This window comes from Triturus cristatus, chromosome 3_1, assembly GCF_964204655.1.
Source record: "Triturus cristatus chromosome 3_1, aTriCri1.1, whole genome shotgun sequence".
In the NCBI taxonomy this organism is placed as follows: Eukaryota; Metazoa; Chordata; class Amphibia; order Caudata; family Salamandridae; genus Triturus; species Triturus cristatus.
This window is the reverse complement of record NC_140583.1, coordinates 214,915,432-214,936,419: the sequence shown is the minus strand read 5'-3', so window position 1 is coordinate 214,936,419 and position 20,988 is coordinate 214,915,432. Positions and strand designations below refer to the sequence as shown.

Sequence of the window (20,988 nt, the reverse complement as noted above, 5' to 3'; positions counted from 1 at the left end):
AGCGTCTGCTGGTGTTTATCGAGCGTTGGCTGTACTTCTTCCATCTTCTTCTCTCCGTCCTTCACTCTATCCACCAGCTTCCGATGGTCATCCCGGATAAGGCTAATGTCCGTCGCTAGTGTCCCGAGCCGCTCCTCCATGGAGACCCTGGAGTGCTCTATGGCGGCCAGAACCTGGTCCAACTTGACAGATACCGAGGAGTCAGGCAGCGGCTCCGCCGCGCCCACCCACGTCCGGGCTCTGGGCATCTTCTCCGGGGCCGTCTCGGGAACCGCCGTCTGTTGGGTCCCCCGGGGCTTCCCCATGGTTGCGGTCGAGGTACGTCCGCTGGGGGACACGGGCTCCCTCTCCTCCCGAGGAGGCAGGGGGGTCGTCTCGTCGCCGGTTTCGCTCACACCAATGGTTTATGTCCCCACCGGGGCTCCCCGCACTCCGCCACCGGCCTCCTCAGCTCCGCGTGATCCTCCGCGCCCGTCTGCCGGGGGACGCGGGCTCCCTCTCCTCCCGAAGAGGCAGGGGGGGGCGCGCTTCTGCTCCGATCTCGCTCTCACCAAGGATTAGTGCCCCCACCAGGGCTTTCCGTGCTCCGCCACAGGCCTCCGTAGCTCCACGAGATCCTCCGCTATCCTGCTCCTGTCTGTGCGCTATGAGGAGGCCGCCGTCCGTCGATCTCGGGGATCGTTATTCACAGCATATGGGAGGCGTCATCCCGACTCGTGTCTTCCCTCAAAGCGAGCCCCCGCAAGGCACTCCACCGCTCGGCACTCTTCGATAGGTCCCCAGGGTGGCCACCCCCATCGGTGATGTTCGAGTTCTGGGTGCCGTCCGGGTTTATGCCGTCCCGCAGGGTGGGGTATCCTGGGTAGGATCCGGGAGGAATGTAGGCCGCTCTCCCTCAATACCGGCGCCCTCCGCTCTCAGTGATGGGCTCCAGGCCTTAATGTGGTGACGTCCCGTCGGGCGCCATCTTAGGGTCAGGCGTCCCAATCCTGTCTCCAGACCCACCAGGGCTCCCCCCGCAGCTCCGCACTCACCGCGGGCGTCGTAGCCTCCAGGCGCCCCCAGGGAAAGCGTCGGTTCTTATCCGGTGTGCCTCGTCCTCTCAGCTGCGGGGCCGATTGCTGCGTGGGACGCGCTCTGCAGGTGTCATGGCCGCTCTCCCTCTTCGCGCCAGGACAGGGAAGAGGACGCTCACGCTTGCAGCCTGTCTCCGGGGTTCCACCATCCCTCAGCGGCATGCAGGTACCAGTTTAGGCTCAGCGGGGGTCACAGGGTAGGTTTGCCGACTGTACCCGTTGTCCAGTGGTCCTCCGGTCCCTTGATCGCGGACTTCAGGGTCCGTTCGCCGCCATCTTGCGCTCCCGGGTCCCGGTCCGGAGCTGTATCATGCCGCCACTCTGCTTCTCCCCTTCAGCGTTGCACCGCAACGGAGCAGCAGATGCCCGGGACCCTCCGATGCCCAGAGGTGCGTTTTCCGAGGGGGTGCAACGTCTGGAAGTGGCCACTTGTCCGGCCCGATCGCGGAGCCCTAGTAAGATGCAGCCGCCATGGTAGCCGGCTTGGCCACGCCCCCCAAGCAGCAGCTGTTCAATATCGACGTGTGCTTCTGGTTATTTTAACTAGCTTATTTTACCTACTCAAGTTACTTGTCTGAAGACGTTTTCCTAAAGTTCTCTTGCTCCCCCAGTGTAATTGACCGTGTTCGTTTCATGAAATCGAGGATCTATTAATTTTTTATCTTTTTTGATATAATGTTATTCATAGAAAATGTATAGTAAAAAATATTATGAAGAACAACTAATATAGTCAAAATAGAAAAAACGAGCTCTATATGAAACCTTGGTAATATGTGGGGCAACAAAATGTTATTCGAGTATCAATTCCACAAGGACAGCCCTTTTGTGGAAAGTAGCACCTTTCTAGCTTAGATACCCTCACGTTTTGCCTGGTGTCAGTGTGTTTTGACTGCAGTTCACTGGGATCCTACTAACCAATACCCCAGTGGCAGCGCTCTGACCTCTAAATTGGACGGTAAGTACTTTGTACACCCCACAATTGGTATACTGGGGTACCACTGTAAGTCCCCAGTATGTGGTACTGAGGTGCCCAGGGCATTGGTACACCAGGGGTCTTCCATGAGCTGCAGCATGTATTGTGCCACTCCTGGGGGTCCATGCAAACTGTCTGCAGATCTTCTATCGCAGTCTGCGTGAAATGGTGTATGCACCTTTCACTTTAGATATAAGGTTTCCCTTATATCCGGTGCCTGCACTTTAAACCTATTAGTCACCCCTAAGGTATAGCCTTCAGTCCATGGGCATGATGCATGGTTCTAAGTGTGTAGGTACCCCTGCACGAGCAGGGGCACCCCTACAAACGACAGCCTCCATTCTCTGGGCTTTTTAAGTGCAGGCAGCCATTTTAAAGTATGTAGTAGACACTGGCAAGTCGAGATGTCCAACTACATAATGGCTGCCCCAAACCAGGTCATGTTAGCTATCAAACATGTTGGAAGCATGCAACAACACAAACTTCAGTGTTAGTTGCATGATACCATGTACTGGGGGCCCCCTTATAGGAATCCTCAATACCTACCTGTGTGGCTTTACAGGGTCTGTCGGCCAGCTTGAGCTGCTACCGGCCTCAGACACTGTATTGCCCCCCTGCTGATGAGCCTAACTCGAGCAGGGTAGGCTGAACAAAGGATTCCCAGTGAAGTAGAGGTGTGACCACCTATCCTTTAAAATTAGGTACGGTAGGGGCGCTTCTGAGTACCACTAGACTGCACTGAAGGGCACATTTGGTGCCCTCCTTGCATAAACCAGTTTGGCCCAGTTCTGGAGCCCTTGGCTCTCACTCTGGCACGAAACTATACAAACGATAGGGGAGTGTCCACCGTCCTGTCCAGCTCCACCCCAGGGAGGTGCCCAGAGCTCCTCAAGGTGGCCATTTGATTCTGACAATTTGTGTCCTGGCCCCTGGGAGCAACCGACTGGCTACACCAGCCGAGTAGTGCCCCTGACCTCCACTGATAGGTGTGTCACCGCAGAATACGTCCATCCCCCTTTTTGGGTTACTTAAGGGCTCTCCTGAGGGTAGGTCCTTAGATTTGTCCAGACTTCATCTTCAAGGACCGACTGCTTGTCGTCTGAAGATCATCTTAAGACTCTTCTGCTGTTGGTCACTGGAACTCTACTGCTGGATCGAGCCAGGACCAAAGACAAGACTGCTCTGGTGAGAAGATTCCTGCTGCAACTCCATCTCCGTGCTCTTCCAAGTTTCTGCAACTCCGTGGCTGTGCACCCTCCGAGGCAGCAAGGGCTCAGCATGCCTCCAAGCTAGAAGGACTCTTCTTTGGAGCGAAGGAGTCACTACCCTGCATCCGCAAGCACCTTAACCTCGACGACCATTTTGCTGATCTTCATGTCCCACAGACACCTTTCGGCTCTGCAACACAGGTGGAGGTTTACTGGCTGTCCAGAGGACTGACCAGTCTTCCCAGCAATTGGAAGACTGCACTCCCTCTCCAACCAACTTGTACCACATCCCTGTGCACCACGTCTGTGTGTCGTTGACAAGGCTTGTTGCCTCTCCTTAGCAAAGATCTTCGAGCTCCTAGAAGCCCCAGCCTCCAGAACCGCACACCATCAAAAACAACGTCCTGCCTGCATCCTCTGCACCGTGGGCCTCCATCTTGTGTGTGCCACTGAGGCTTCCTTGCGACTCCCAGTGCCTGCTGCAAGAGGGTCCTCGAGGGGGCTCCAACGATTCCTGCTGGCATTCCTGTGTGCGGATGGCTGGCCCTCACTTACCGTTGCTGGGTTAGTTCCACAGACCTTGCTGGTTTGCAACCAAGTATCTTTTCCTTTGCCCCAACTGTTGCGGTTGCCAAGGCTTGTTGGTAGTCCTGCCGGCCACTGACCCTCCTGCATTTTTCATCCATTTTGGGACAGCTCGTAGACGGCTCCTGTGCTCCTGCATCGTTGCTTGGGATCCACAGCTGCTTCATCAAGACCATCGTGCTACAGCAAGTACCTCTGCAGGGTGTCATTGAGATGCTGCGCCTCCAGGACACCTCCGGTGGTTAGGACTTTGTCCCCTCTGCTTTCAGATATTTTTGTCCAGAATCCCAGTATGTGTTCCATCGTCCTGGTCCATGAGTCTCTGCAGCCACCGGACTTCAAAGATCCTCTATTGGCTTCTACAGGCGGTTCAGTCAACACTTGACACCTATGCACCAGGACTCTCTGGTGTAGGTCCCTTGATCTAATTAGTGTCTTCGGGGTCCTTTGGGAAGGGTCCTAAAAAAAGAAAACACCAACCATGACATCCCCTGCTGTGTAATCCTATGGACGTTTGACCCTGTGTAACCACTCTGCACCCGAGCGCTTTGGGGTCCCTAGATACTCTCCTTCGGTTATTCCATGTTTAAGTATTAGTCTCATTTAGGTACTTACCTCGCATATCACTTTCTGAGTATATGGTTTGGCGCCCCCCCATGGGGCCCCATGTGTTTTTCTATGCTATCTACCTGTTTTTAAAGCATTTCTTGTGTTCATTTGAAATCTCTGAGTAGGAGATATACCAAGTTATTTCTTAGTGTTGTGTTTATAAATATTAAAGTATTTTTATAACCAATTGTGTGGTTCCTTCTTGTGTGAAAGCTTACTGACAGACTGTGTGGTAAATGCACCTGCTTTACACCCTCCTGGATAAGCCTTAGCTGCTCTCCACAGCTACTCCTTGAGAGTTTTTCTTTTCAGGGACATTAACACTATAAATAAGGGTTGTAAGGACTCTGTGCACTATGCCTCACCATAGGTGGACACTATATACTGAGCCAACCTCCTACAGCGTGTTCTCAGCTGTGGCGAACAGATCTAACCCAGGTTTTTTCTACTACTGAAAAAGACCTTGACCACCTCCGGATGGAGGCACCATTAGTGATCTGCTAGGCATCTGCGGCTGACTTGATCAAGTTACTGACCTTCACTAATGCCTTGTTTGATAGAGACTCTACCTAGCCGCAGATCCCTTAGCATAGAATTATCCTCAGTGTGGCGTCGTCAGCTGCGCCGGAAGTGGCATGCATTGTGCCTATCCAGGCGCTACCCCAGCGCAGGGTCGTCTGTTTCTTTTCGCAAATTTCCACACCAAGATCGTGGAGCCACGAAGAACATTGACCACTGGTGTGGAGAACTAGGGCCCTGAAAGGGGAACAGCCTTGACCTTAAAAATCTGTTCGCAGAGCGGGGTGGATGGGTGGGTTGGTAAGGAATCTGCAGCTAGGTAGAGTCTATACCACATATGGAATTACCAAAGGTAAGTAACTTCTTCATCTGACAGACACTTCTAGCTGCAGATTCCTTGCCTTAGAATTATCACCAGGCGTCAGACTGCATTTGGACATTTTTCAGGAGCAGTCCCCCTGCATGCCAGTAGGTGGCATTGTTTGGCTCCACAAAGCGTCACCCGAACCGGAAATGATGTAATGCCTATAGAGGCATTACCCCAAGCACTGCCGTCAGTTCTTTTCTTTCCGCACCAGTCATCGCATATCTGGAGAAGAACTACCCTCAGTCACTTATTTTTTTTTTTTAAAACACATTTTATTTGTCAAATAACACATATAAAGCAGAGCTCTGTGCCCCAGAAACTTCTGCAGAAGAAACATACATCATTCTGACTTTGACTATTTCCGTAAGCAAAACAGGAAAAATGAAGAGCAATACAAATGAAGTAATAACAATATAACTATAACCCCACAAACCCACCCCCCCATCGCACTAATGTTCACTCCAGAGCAGCATAGGCAAAAGCATCATCCATACAGACATGATTTGTCATCACCCAAGAAGCAACGTTCTGCGGCAACCAAGTAAAAAGTTAATCCGGGTCAAGGTGTCTGGCCATCGGAACGGGCTTTATCTCCAAGCCACGATAGTCCACCCAGCGCTTCCAAATTTTAAAGTGTTTGTGTGGACACCCCCTGGCCACAAAGACGGAAATCTCCAAGCCCATACAGAAGTCCAGGTCGTTCTTCCATGCAGACACCGAGGGCGCTACCGATGCTTCCCAAGCCCTGGCATATATCTTTTAGCTAGGGTAAATCCCAGTAGCACAACATGGCGTTTGTGTATATTGCCCCAAATTCCGTCCATAAAATGCAGGAGTATCAGCTTCGGCGAGCAGGGAAGGTCCCAACCCAACCCTAAGTCACTTTTTGACATGTGACGCCGCAAAGGTCTCGTACCCGGTTGAAAGGAAGGTCTGGGGATCCGTCACCGAGCCATCGATCTTCATTCCAGTCGAAGTCGTCTGGGCAATCGAGTATCACCCACAAGAAAAAAATAAATAAAACGTCTTCAACTTCACCCCATCCGTCGAAATAAACTGACAGGACGAGGGAATGTCAGCATTCAATGCCTGGCTAAGCAGTTGAGCCAGTGTCTGGGCTGTCTCCACTACTGCCAAAGTTTCCTGAAGCCGGAGCAACCACCGCCCAACTCCATGAGTTTTTTTTAGGTCATGCGACGCATATTTGGGTGACACTTCACCACTGGCATGCCTCTGAACTCCGCAGGCACGGGAGGGGCCCCTACTTGATTTTCCGCCAGCAGGCTTGCCCCTGGTGCCAGTCGGGCTTCTTGGATCCATCAATCTCGACCTTCCGCGGTGCTGACTTCAGCCATTCCCTCCAGGCCGAAGACTGAGCCCTATTCCTACGGGCGAACACTTGAAAAAGATTGGGAAAGTCCACTGGGTAACCATAATATCTCACAGATCCTCGAGGAACACACATAGACGGAGAACCTGGATAATCATGCTGGGACATAGAACTGGGTGGAGCATACAGATGAACAACATGGGGTGATATCTTTACAAATTACATTATTTAGTCTTATATTGTGCACATTTACCAATTTAGTATCCTCTTGGGAGTCCAGTCAGTGCTTGCCTTATCTAGTTTACACAGAGACGAGTCCGGTCTTAAGGTGGAACGATGATAGAAAACTTAGACATGCATCTCAAGATAGAAACCAGGCAGCATGACTTACAGGAACAAGTTACTTTCCTTCGGTAACGCCCTTTTGGAGGATACTATGTCTAACCGACAGGTTCTTCTCATTGTGACTACACCTTCGCGCCAGACTGTATCTAGTAATTTGTATCAGCATTACTCCTGCGCACTATCAGGTGATGATGTGTTGCTCCACATCTACTACGTTCACCCCTGGAAGTGACGCCGGTGCCACATACAAGCACCACCCTGGGATGCCGATGTCACTTCCTTGACACTGCCCGCACCATCGCATGGTGTCTTGACTGTTACCTACTCTAAATCTGATCATTTTACTGCAGCATTCAGGTCCAAAATGACTAGGCAGTCACTCTAGCATACGCCTGTGAGGCTGGAGGCCACGGGGATGCTTTTAGCGCTGGAATGGCTACGCTTTTAGTCTTGGAATAGATGCCAGTTCTCAAATGGTAGATCATGCCAACTTGCCTGGTGCAAGTAGAATCGTCAGTAAATAGCCGCATATCTTTCAAGCCACATAGAAGCTCATATGCCACACATACACAAGAGCATAGTGTCCTCGAAAGCCAGACAGGTGTCTAGTGCACGCAGGAATTAGAGCAATTTAGAGAGCTGGCAATCTGCTAGTGATGGGAAGTGCATGGAGAGCCTTTAGGGTTGCCATCTTCCTGCCCAGCAGCAAATTGTACTTACGTGATACTGCCACAGCAATGGGGAAAGATGTTATTACGTTAGTTAATTACATACCGGCGGAATGTCTAAACTCAATCTCTATACTGATTCTATGGCGATGCTATCCTACTTGGCATCTGTATGTTGGCGTGATTTTATGGACTATTAGTTGTCTACAATTTCTGAGCAACGTGACATCATGACAGTGTGTGTGATGTAAGGGATAGCTCTGCTGTGGTTGGTCTTAGATTGTAAAATCATTGACATCAGAATAATCAGTAACCTGTACCAGTCATGGCACCTTGGGCAGCAGTTTTAGTTTCCTGAGCAGTTTCTGGCACAGTGACAAGCAGCCCTGGCATACCTGAGCAGCCATATGCCATACTGGTAGTTTCAGCAATACCTCTGGTAGTCACGTTGAACACAGTATTATTAACAGCACACTAGAAGGCTCGACAGGTGCTGTAATATAATGAGTCTCACACTGAAATGCTGAGCACTTTGAGAACTAGTGCTCAGTGCTTTCTTGGAAACAGCAGGCACATGGCACAGCATCTGGGAATAGGCTGTATGATGCTGATGGCTTGTGCAGGGACACAATATACATAAGCCTGTAGTAGTAAAGGTGGGAGAGGGACTTGAGGGGTTCACACAAATCTGCTTCGAAGATCACTGGATGTTTGCGGTTGTATTCCTGTGAACAAAACGGTAGGTCATGCTCAAACAGTTGCTGATGAGGGCCAAGAGCTGCCTACCTCCCTGTGACAGCGAAGCACAGTCTGCAGAGTCCATGTAGCACCGCTGAGGCACTCTGCAGGAAGAGCGCTATCTTTGGGTTCTCATCCACGGGTCCTTGAATGGACAGGAAGCAGTCTGACAGCTTGTCTATTAATCCAATGTTCACCACGTAGCTGGGAAAAAAGAAAAGATGGCGTTAAGGGAGAACTCAGGCACGAGATAAGGAGCAACTACAAACAGGGCAGGGTATTTATTCACAGACGCCAACACAGCACCCAACAGAAGTGGCGATGTGGTTGGTCATCCCTCCTACAATCAGGCACTCGTACAACAGTTCCAGATTTGACTTACTTATAGTTCTTTTTGAGGGTACTAGCAAGCCGGCTAAGATTTCCAGCTCCATTTTAGGTTGAGCATTCAAGACCTCTTGTATATACTTTAGTATATACTTATATGTGTATGCACTTTGTGGCTCTGGAGATCAGCCCTAGAACTTGTCTGCGTTAAACGCTTAGGGACTTTTTTTTATGTTCAACTGCCTCTATTTAACTGTCTTGATAGAAAACGACCAGCAGAGGTCAGTAAAATACCAGAATCACTTTAGCATTCTCTAGATTCCAATCCATAGAAATTGTCTTCCACGAGAACCCATAGACAATAATATATTTTTCAAATCTTGTATTTTCAGTGATATGACCACCGAAGGCCCCGACTTATATTAAAAAGAGAGCTTTGTACTATACCATTTCTCGCTGAAATGCAATATTTCTCTCCATGTGTTCCAATACCTGGCGTATCACGTAGTCTGGTGCTTACTTTCCCCTCCATGTTAAAGAACAGTAGATGTTTCAGCACCCAGGCTAATGTGCTGCATTACTAAATACATATAAGGTCCCAAAGGGAAGACCGATTGCATTGCAAATGCTTGTTTAGTATATTAAGTTCCACACAATAAAATAATTTGCCCAAAAAGTCTTGAGTGCCCATTCATTTACACAGGTATATGTCCAGCCAAGGGAATGGTGAATTCAACACATAAATCAAAGAATCCGAGAACTGAACAGCAAGTATACTTTGGACATTTAGACAGCACAATTCTAACATACGTGCACGCAGTAGTACTTGTACATTTAACCTCCTCTTTGCGTAGTGAATAGATGCAATTTGCCTTGTGTGTTTAATACTCTGTGTGGAGAATTATGCACAAAGAAGGGACATGTTCCTCAACACTCCCATCGTTTTACGCCAGGAAGGAGCATACAATTACTTTGGAGGCATTAGTCTTTTGCACCTTAAACTCTAGAATCCCAGTGAAATATGAGTAGTAACTCCTGTATATTAATACTATTGTGCATATAGGAATAATTGTGCTGCTATTTACCATATAAAGCATACGCTATGTAATTTCTATTTTGTTAGGCTCTACGTTCACCCATTACAGGCATCTTGGCACTAGGCAGACCAGATAAATCTTGGTAAGTGTTACTACACTTGCTAGCCAATACTAGAGTTTCCTGAGATTTGAGGGCCACATACAAAAGGCAAAACAAACAATAAACCACCCAACAGTTTGGCTTGTAAAGGGTATGTTTTGCAGAATCCACAACAGGCCACCAATTTGGCCCGGCATAAATGAACTTCGCAAACAGATCGCAGCATTATAACATCCGTACCCTCAGGTAGTATACTGAATGCAGCCAACTGCCGCTGTTCATTCGCCACGCAGGGAGGTGTAGAATCCACAGGTTTGAGGGCAAAGTCCTGTCTGACTGCTACTGAATGTTACCTGGTGTGGCAACCGGATCGGGAGACAGATGCTCGTACCCAGAAGTTCTGAGCACCACCATTTTCTTGCCTAATCCAGAGCCACTAGGATGACTGGCTCGGTAGCCCCATATCTGCTTCAGTTCTGTTGGCGGGAGAGGCAGAGGCGGGAAGGCATACAGGAGTCCCATGCTCCACTCCAGCAAGAGTTTTTGGAAAAAGATTTTGACACTGTGCATTCTTGACAGTGGCAAAATGATCTAGCCAGGTATCCCTTCAGTCGGCTGAGACCTTGTGCCACCTCAGAATGCAGATGACATTTGTGATCTGCCAGGAAGTGCCGGCTGAGCTCATACACACTGGCGTTCAAGGATCTCTCCGAGTGGTTTACGATCATGGATATGCCCAGATGCTCCAGCCAGCTCCAGAGGAGCAGAGCCTCTTGGCACAAGAGCCAGAAGCCCATTCCGCTTGTTGCAATACAACCTGGCAGTGATGCTGCTCATGAGAACCTGTACCAGCCTTCCCTTAATGGACAGCAGGCAGGTCTTCAGCTCCAGATGAAAGGCCCGCAAATCCAGAACACTTCTATGGAGCCGGGTTTCCATCGGAAAGCAGAGTCTAGTGATCTCTACCTCCCCCAGATGACTTACTCAACCCAGCACTGATGCATCCGTTACCATCATTCGTTCTGGATGGGGAAGGGAGAAGGTCAGCCACTGGTTCAATTGCGGTCAAGCAGCCACCACTGCAGATTGGGTGAAGTCACCTCCAAAATCACAATGGCATCTCACAGGTTGCCTTGCAGCTGGGCCCACTGGGACTTCCGATTTCAATACAGAGCAACATACGCCACCTGGCTTAGTGGACTACCATAATCCAGAAGGCTAACAATCCAAGAAGCTTCAGAGCTGCTCTCACCGAGATCCAGGCCAGAGGCTGAAACATCAGGATCATAGCTTGAATGTCATGACTTCTTGTTCTGGACTCGTTCCAACAGATGGAAGGCCTTGAACTGCACTGTGTCCAAGACAGATGCTACAAAAGGAAGCTGTGACATTTTGAATTTGTCATTCTGTAAAAAGATATTCAGAGGGCGAAGACCTAAGACAGTCTGAACCCCTCCATTTTCTTTCTTTCAACTATCTTTATTGAATATAAATTGTACAGTGAAATTCAAAAGAAAACATTGAATAGAGTACATCCTCAATGAAATAGTGTGCAGATAGAGTTCTGTACAGATCAAAGCTATCAAGGAGGAGTAGGTAAACAAGCTAGGCGGAATAATGTGCTATTTCTTTGATGTAAGCTACTGGTGAAAATTATTGTAGGAGGGAGTCTCCATAAGTTAATGACCGATGGTGTGTGTGTGTGTGTGTGTGGGGGGGGGGGGGGGGGTGGGGGGTGACAGAGTTAGCCCCAGTGCGTAAGGAATGTTACTGGGGTGCGTGTCTATCCGTATGTTATTGCACTCCTGAGATAAGAGCAACAGATTGTGGTTTGCGGGGTTTGGGGATGATGAAAATAGAACCCAGCTTCCGAACAGGGGAGGGGAAGATAAAACACAGGGAGAGGGAACACTGGAGGGAAGATTGCATTCAGGTACTCACTGGGGAGAATAATTAAAGCCTTTTTAGGGGGGAGAGGGGGCAACTCCGTTCGGGTCTAACGGAATAGGTGAGGTCTAGTGCACACCTCTTAAATAAGGTGTAAGGGGGTCATCAAAGAGCTGTAAAGCTCTCAGGCAAGGGAGAACCAGGCGTGAATGCTGTATCTGGCAGAATTGCAGGATTAGTGGCTGACAGGTGCGGCTGAATTTGGGGTCTGTGTGGTTAATTCGGGCAGTGCACAGCTCCGAGGCTAGGACTTGTAATTTGCGGAGAAACCACGTGGCGATAGAGGTGGGTCAGGCTTATTCCAAAAAAGAGCAATGGATTGTCGTGGTGCCCCTAACATATGTGTTATTAAACGTCAGTCTGATTCGTTCATGGCTACCAATGCTGAAGGTCTGATGCCTATAAGGGCTACTTTTGGAGAGCTAGGGTTAGGGAATTCAACTGTATCTTTGATATAGCTAAGGATTTCCTTCCAGAATAACGTCAGGGTGGGGCAAGACCACCAAATGTGGAAGAGGTTGCCCCTATCGTTCTGGCACCTCCAGCAGGTTGGGGGAAAGCTCGGAACCATATGCTGGATGCAAGTTGGGGTAAAATACCATTGTGTCATAAGCTTGTAGGCCGATTCGCGTTGTGGGATGCTTTGATAAATGTTGGGGATGTCTCGCCATAGCCGGTCCCAGTTCTCCAGGGAAACTCCTCACTAAGGTCCGCATTATATTGTTTTTGATAAGAGTGGGGTTGAGATTTATGCGAATGTTGTAGCACTTTGTAAGTCTGGGAGATCAGTCCTCTAGAGCCCTCAAAGTTGCGGACTAAGGTCTCGAAGGCCGTAAGCTCTCTAGTCGCCCCTTGTGTTTAAGTGGGAGATGTTAACCAGTGTCGTAGATGGTAATATTGTATCTGCGCCGTGCCAATGAGGTGGAATGATTTCTTGCACTGGTCAAAGGTGAGAAATTTGTCGCCCTGAAAGAGGTCTTGGATAACGCAACATTCGCCATCTGTCCAGGAGCTAAAGGCCAGAGGTTGCAAAGCAGGGGGAAAAATGGGGTTGCGAGCTATGGAAGTATTAGGAGGAGGTGGTCATGTCCACGATGATGCCAATTTGTCCCATATGTCTAGGACCGTTCTTTTGGGGGTGGCTATGTATGCACTCCGGGGACGAGCCCCACGAGGAAGCCAGGCAAGGTCCCATGAAGGTCTACATGCGATTGTCCGATCCATATGGAACCAGTGCTTTTCGCTTTCCCGGATTACTCATTTCGAGAAGTAGCGAAGATGGCAGGCCCAATAATATTCCAGGAGATTAGGGCATGCTAACCCTCCCCGATCTCAGGCAACATCAAGACCTTGTTTGAGAAGCACGGGTGAGATTTGCCCCAGATGAAGCTGGTTATATCCCGTTGGAGGAATTGAATATCGACTTGTGGGATTGGGGTAGGGAGAGTTTGGAATAGATATATCATCTTTGGAAGGAGTGACATTTTTACAGCGTTTATATATACTAGCCAAGCAAGAGGGAGGTTACCCCATCTATGGATTTCCTCCCGTAAAGCGCATCTGTAACTCGGGCTCGTTGGCTTGAGTCCAGGTGGAGAGAGAAGGAGTCGGGTCCAGGCCGAGATATAGTATCGTCGTCTCAGACCATTTCAAAGGGATCGGATTTTGTAGATCTCATACCTCTGAAGTCAGCAGGGTGAGGTTAAGAGCATGAGATTTGGCTAGGTTAATCATGAAGCCAGAGGCTTTCTCAAAATATCGCAAGAGTGTAGCTAACGCAGGGAGTGATGAGGCCGGGGTAGTTAAGGTGAGGAGGAGGTCGCAAACAAGGAGATCTTATGTTCATAACCTCCGAGGGCAATGCCCAAGATTTCTGGTGTGCATTGAATGGGGATTGCAAGAGGTTCCCCTACCAGAGCAAAAAGGAGTGGGGATAAAGGACATCCCTGTAAGTGCCTCAGTGAATGGGGATGGGAGATGTGAGACAGCCATTAAATGGTGTAGTCGGTTGGGTGTATGGAGCCATCAGCCTAGAGATCATGATGGGACCGAGTCCTATATGGTTCAAGACTTCTTTGAGAAAGCGCCACTCTACCCGGTCCAAGGCTTTCTCAGCATCCAGTGACACCAGGCAGGCGGGTATGTCTTGAAATTCGGCTTTTCAATCAAATGGACTATGCAACGAATGTTGTGTGCGCTCTGACGGTGCTGGATAAATCCGGCCTGGTCTGGATCGATGATACCAGGTAGGTGGGGCTCCAAACGGTTAGCAAGGATCTTTGTGTAAATCTTCGCGTCGGTGTTTACGAGTGCAATGGGGCGGTACGAGGTGCAATGAAAGGGATCCTTCCCTGGTTTAGGGACTAGGACGACCTCAGCTTCTGACAGTGTTGGGGTGAGACCAGTAGCATCTGCGAAATTATTAAAAAGGTTAAGGAGGTGGTCTTGGAGCTGCGGATAACAAATGCGATAAAAGGCTACAGGGAAGCCATCGGGACCGGGAGTTTTCCCTGTTGGAAGCTGCTTAAGAGCTTTTGCTATCTCTTCCTGTGAGATTGGCTCCTCTAGCATGTTCATGTGGTGGGAGCTAATGGGTTCCAGGGGCAGGAATCCAGAAAAGACTCCATCCTCTCAGGGGCACAGGGTTCGTCCGCATACAACTCTCTGTAGAAGTTTGAGAGGGTGAGGGCCTTGTTGGACTCTGATGTGGCCCAAGTGCCAACCGCACGCAGAAGTTTGGCCATATGGGTGTCCGTGGTCTGGGCTCGCAAGCGCCGCACAAGGCATGTCCCAACTTTATCACCCCGTGTAAAATATTTGTTTAAAAGCGAGTAGATGGCGTTCCGCATTGTTAGTGCGGTGTAGTCGAAGCTGTCCTCGCAACACGGCAAGTTCCTTTTTATTGTGATGTGAGGGGTGTTGGTGGTCTTTTCGTTCTAATGTTTTGATATCAGCAGAAAGGGACAATTCGAGAAGACGGGCCTCTCGAGTTCGGGCTATCGTTATGGAGGAGATTACTCCCAGACGGTTGCCTTAAAAGCATCCCATCTGACAGCTTCCGAAGTGTCAGAGGTGTTATTAGTCAGAAAAAAACCCTCGATCTCTTTACAGATCTCCCGCCAGGTCAACAGTGTCACAAAGGACCTGAGGGGGTAGTCGCCATCGAGGTTGAGTGTTGTATCGGGGATCGGGAGGTGAAAGTGATATCGCGATGTGCGCATGGTCGGATATGGAAATGTCGGACATTTATGCAGTGATTAAAGTTCAAAGCAAGGGGAGCAAGAGGAAGTAATAGTCAATTCGCAAATAGGAGCAATGCACGTGGGAGAAAAAGGAAAAGTCTTTGGAGTTGGGGTGGAGGTAACTACAGACATCAAGTAAGCCCAGGTCGGTAATGGCGTTTTTTAAGAGCTGCTGACATAGCCCCAGTACCTTGATATTGCTATGCACTATGGTCCCAGCCAGGATCCCACAACCGGTTAAAGTCACCCCCAAGGATAATCCCCTCTTCCGAAGGTTTCATGATGTCGCACAAGTTGGAAAGCAAATCGGTATCTTGGGCCTGGTTAGGAGCGTAAATGTTTAAAAGGGTCAGAAGCTGTATGCCTCAGCCAGCGTATGTAGATCTTGCTACACCGGCCTTTCCTAACTTTTGTCACCTTCTGGGCAGCCTCTGCCAGACCAGCCTTCAGAAATATGGCCACTCCAGCCGTTTTCGAGGGTGAGCAAGCCCAGTATTGTGTTGGGTACTTAGGATGTGACATAAGCCGAATGTTAGTGGAAAGGAGGTGGGTTTCCTGGAGGAAAACTACATCAGGATCCTTGAGGAGCAAATAGCGCCAGATTTGACGTCTCTTGTTAGGGGAGTTAAGTCCCCGAATATTGAACGAGAGGAGTTTGAATGGGTTCTTCATTATTAGTCCAGTTGTGGTGTTAATAGAGATAGATGAGTAAGAGCGACTGTAGGACAGGGCGAGCATGTGGAAGTCCCCAGAGCAGTGTTCAGACCCTAAAAGCTGCAAGAAGTCGGACATATCCCCTCTAAAAGTGAGAAGTATTCAAGAGATATAGGCAAAGGGGGAAAGTAAAGGTGGGGGAAACAGTCTCAACAAGAGGTGGCCAACTGAGTCAAACAAGGTCAATGTCACCAAGGAATCGCCCATAGTCCAAAGGAAGGGCCATTCTGAAGAAGTCACTCTTACAAGGGACACTGCAAATGTGGGGCAGGCGGAAGGCACTAGCAGGTCTTCAAGTCTCCGCTTCCAACGACCCGCTACAGTGTACCCTGCTGGTAATCCCGGCCGCGGCGCTGTCTTTTGGAGAATCAGGAGCTGGCATCGAGACATACCGGGGTGATGGTCGTCAGCAGCGGCCCCACCCATAACTTCGTTCCTAGGAGACACTACCGTTCCAGTGTTTCAAGTTGTTTAGGCTCGTAGTTTGTTGGTACTCCTTGAGCATGTCGGGGACCCCGGGATCCACCCCGAGGTTTGAGTATCTGGGGCTAGGTAGTTTTCCTGCGTGAATCAATCCTTTTGCTCAGGCAATCGAGGTTGTGGAGGAGAGTCATTCAGGGTCCGAATGTGATTAATGATATCCTATTTGGCCTGGGAGGAGATCTGCCCCCGAAATCGCCTCCCACGCCCCGGCGGCGGAACAGTGGACCACTCAGGGCAGGAAGGACCTTCAGAGCACCTTTACGGTGGAGGGAAGCCCACGCCCCCAGGGTCCAGTGGGAGGTGGAGGAGCTGTTTAGCTTCACCCAGTGATCTGAGCACTCGTTGTCTGCTCTCCCATGAGAAGATCAGCGCGAATGGATGGCCCCACTGATACTTAATGTTGAGCTCCCGCAACTTATCCCTGATTGGCTTAAAGTCTTTACACCTCTGTAGGGTGGCGGGGCTATGTCTTGGGAGGTTTGTATAGCGTAGCCATTGTAGGATAGGGATGTGGAACCTTGGATCTTTTTCAGGATAGCTTACTTCTCGACAAAGTGGACCAGTGTAAGGATGTCCGGGATGAAGTCTGGATGACCCCTAGGACCCAGGACTCTATGTGCTCTGTCGAGAGCAGATGAAGATTCTTCTAAATTTTCCCGGATCGCATGGAGGAGGTCCGCGGTAAAGGCCATGGTGTCTTTGCCTTCTGCGCCAAGGGGGACATCTCTGATGAGTAAGTTATTACGCCAGCTCCGTTTTTCGAGGTACTCCTGCTTGAGTTGCAGATTTATATTTCGATCTTCCAGTTCCTCTATCCTTCCCCATAGGCTGTCGTGGTCCTCAGACCTTGCATCCATGGTACGCTCGAGGTCGTCAACCCGCCCCCCGGTCTCCGTTACATCCCTCCGGATGTCCTGCAAGGAGTACTTTGAAGTCTTGCTTAAGTGACCCAATTTCGGCTTTTATTTCTTAAAGGAAAGAGGTCATGAAAGCCTGCGTAAGTCCATCTTGGTCTTTATTTAGCGCAAGGTCCTGGGAGTCGGGTATAGACTGCGACTGCGGGTTGGATTTTAACCATAGGGAGGTTACTGGGTTGTCACTGGACGGGGCAGGGTCCGGTTCCTTGTTTGCGTATACACTTGAGTATCGCATCTGGGGCAGATCAGTAGATGCGATCTCACAGTCGCGAGCCAAGGTCCACAAGGAAGCAGCAGGGTGGGGGAGCCAATTGGGGCAGGGAATCCCAGGCAAGGAAAGCTGCAGTATTAGAGTTGAGGCCAGACCACCATTGTAGCTCTGATCTTCCCGGGGGCCCTGAGTTCCGCTGTGAGAGCTACCCTGGCTGCAAACCGGCCCCTCCAGCTATAGTTCAGAGAGCTATGGGCACCACCATCTCCAGATAAGTGACTTCAAACCCCAATGAAATGTAGGCTTTGCGGGCGTGCATCGGGTACCTTGGGCTTGCTTTTTGTCCAGTGTGGCCTCAAGTGTGCAGTATCACAGCACCAGGGGGGTCAGGGGACGCCTCCCCACCGCGAGGGGTATCTTCAGTTGGTCGAGGCGCCCCCAAGAGGGATGCGGTGTTCAGACCCAATCCAAGGGTCGCCACTCGCAATCACAGTTCTGTTTGCAAGGGAGGGAACCCAGTGGGAGCTTACAACAATCCTCCTCCAACAGCAGTGATTCGGGCCCGGGGTCCCCGGGGCTGGATCTCAAATGTCCCCCCATTGCTCAGCTCCACCCTGGGGGCTCGTCATGCAAGGAAGCAGGCAGCTATAGCAGGGTTCGGGGGAAGGCCTCCGTGCACCGCAGCTCCGGCAGCTTCTCCTCAGCGGGAGGCAGCAACAGCAGGCCCGATCTCGCAGCTAGCTTAGGACAAAGGTGAGCTCCCACCCCCGCAAACCCAGCAGGAGGGCACTCGGCGCCGATCTCCTCACCTCAGTAAGGCTGCCTTGCAGGTCTAATGTGCAGGAGGCGGCTCCGGCACAGCGCCCGAGTCCCTCTGCCACCGGCGCGTAGAGCCCCAGGCCCGTGGCCGGAGACTCTGAGGCTTGTCCAGGGAGCGGCCCTCGCCAGGAGGTCATCAACACCTTGCGAAGAGGCACTGGGCCCGAGGGCAGGACCGAGGGGTGAGGTTTTCTCCTACTCGCCCTAGTTACAAGATGGCACAGGTGAATTGAGCTGTGGCCCCCGGCGGAGACAGCTCGCGCGTCACCCGATGTCCACGAAGCCATTCTTCAGGTAGGAGGGGGCATCCACCCCCGCCTCAATATTAGACGGAGCATTTAGCGGCAGCTGGCAGGTCTGACAACCGGGGAAGCCAGGTTTTGCAGGCCGCGGTGGAGCGGAGCCTCAGCGGCACTCGTCTCACTCCATTCGCGTCCCAGCCACGAACACCTTCATCTTCTTTGGCATGTGGAAATAGAGAGAGTAACAACATGTCCCTTTTTCTGAGTCTCAAACCCCTTGATGACTCCATTGGAGAGTAAAGCACACACCTCCGGCTTTAGAATGGACAGGTGCAGTACCTCCAATGGCCAGTCTAGTGTGGGAGAGAGGTGTGGTGGAGCAGAAAGAAATGACAATACCGAACGAGCTGGAGGATTCATCTGTTGATATGATGGATCGCAACCCTGGGAGAAAGTACTGCATTCTGCCTCCCCCAGGGTGGTTGTGCACCACTAAAAGGCAGGCTAAAGCAACTTAGAGGCTGTTGCTGCAGGGAAAGGGGACTGAGAAGACTGATACACTGGGTGACCTACATGCTGCTTGCCAGGTTCTTCAAGTTTTAGATCTACTTCCTCAGCTATGAAAGGACTGGGTTGACTGTAGAGGGGGCTTGGGAGACTATTGTTGTTTGTACACCAAAACCCTGGAGTAGCCTTGAATTTCTGGAAGTGGTGAGGAAACTTTCAGGCAGGAGTTAAAAGACCCAGCTGGTGTGCCATTGCCCTACTCTCCTTAAGGTGTTCTAAGGCACAATCCGCTTTCTTGCCAAATAGAAGTGAGCCTGTATGTCTCCTCTGCCCTACTCTCCTTAAAGTGTTCTAAGGCACAATCCGCATTCTAGCCAAATAGAAGTGAGCCTGTATGTCTCCTGAGAATTCTATGGACCGCATCCATGCATGGTAATGGAGCACCACTCTGGGACCAACTACCCATCCCAGACAATCAGTAATAGCAAGGTCAGCATAAATCACGTATATTTGGCAATATCCTATCTTGAATGGTTTGAGCCAAGGAGGCCTTAAAGTTCTTCCGCGACCGCCAGCAAGATCGCACTGGCCATGTCCCAGAGGGCACAAACAGCACGGACTGAGCTCAATGCTAGGTTAGCCAAGAAGAATTTTCATTTTCTAAACACCACAATCCTCTTTGACTTCCTGTGCAGGACCAGGGAGGATAGGGGGTAATCATAAAGAATTAAATCAGGTTCACATTGGTGGTGAAAGCCTGGACCACCAGACACTCTGGAGAAGGTTTCTGTGTAAGGCAATAAAGGTTACCGGGAGCCTGTCTATGGCGTGCTTGCCTATTCGCCAACAGGCATGAACAGGGCTTGGACCAAGGGCCCATAAAGTGTCAGAAAGGGCATCATTTGAATGAATCAAAGGCTCAGATGAGGCTAGACCAGGTTATAAAAATTCAGTAAGGGCATTTGTCCTGATATTCAGGACCTCAGCTGCTCATCGAATTACCACAACCAAGGAAGCACTCTCTTCCATTGGGGCTCAAGAGCTAAATTCAATCCTGTATCTAGTGAAGTATCATTCCCACTGTCCCTCTGAATGTCCCTGCAAATATCATAATGAGGGGGCCAAATCATTCCAATCCCTACCATCTTCATCCCTGAGTGGAGGTGAGGACTAATCAGTCAGAGCCAAAAAGACAGTGGAGTCTTTTGAGGGTGCCTCTGCGGTAGAGAAAGCATAAAATCAGACTCAGGCTGTTTGGCTGACAGGATGGGCTGCAGCACATTCGGAGCAGGGGGTCGAGCCAATGCTGGTTTGGGATTGGATATCGGAGTCCGTATCGGAGCCTCCTCCAGCATCGGTGGCACCAGCACCAAAGGAGGAGGGCCCAATGCAGGTCTGGAAGCAGGTGTAGAAAACAGCACCAAAGTCTGTGTTTAACCCATGACGGGTCCAACGGAGGTTAGACGGCACTGAGGACAGATAGAGAGTGGCAAGGTAGGGTCGAGTCCCGCTTTGCTTTCTCATGCTTCTGCTTGGGCTTCAACTTAAGGACGGATTTCAACCACAAACATGACTTCTTGTGGGAGTAGGACTTATGCAAGGCCTGTGACTACTTCTTGTGTTCGGCAATGTACAGCTTTGCTCTTCTGGATTGCCTTCTGTGCATGAGGGTGCACTCATTGTACAGTTTGGAGTTCTGCCTCCAACCCAAGCACAAAAGACACACCTCATGCCAGTCCATAACCAGCATCTTTCTTCTGCAGACATGGCATCATATGAAGCCTGTCATTTTAGGAAGGTAAACTGATCCTTGCACACTGTATTTTGTTTTGAGAGCAGTAGAGAGGCCGATGAGAGTGGGAGCGGAGTTTTCAAAGGTATAGCAAGAAAGGAAGGGGTGGGCGGAGCTTGGCTCGCGATGAAGATGGCCGCCTGAGCCTCGAGCTCCTCCACGCCGCCAGTCTATCCTGTAACTATCCGACTTCCCTTCACCACTAACCTCCATATGTGTGCTGGATCCTTGA

At 50.3% G+C, this 20,988-nt stretch overlaps 1 protein-coding gene across 3 annotated transcripts in view; it reads right to left on the bottom strand.

Moving 5' to 3' along the window:
• Positions 1 to 20,988, bottom strand: part of SCAPER (S-phase cyclin A associated protein in the ER) — a 3,109,515-nt gene that overhangs the window by 565,820 nt on the left and 2,522,707 nt on the right. For all 3 annotated transcript variants that reach the window (XM_085643688.1, XM_085643687.1, XM_085643686.1), the window contains exon 27: positions 8,467 to 8,622. In XM_085643688.1, coding sequence (XP_085499814.1) covers positions 8,467 to 8,622 — 156 coding nt within the window. The remainder of the gene's footprint in view (positions 1 to 8,466; positions 8,623 to 20,988) is intronic.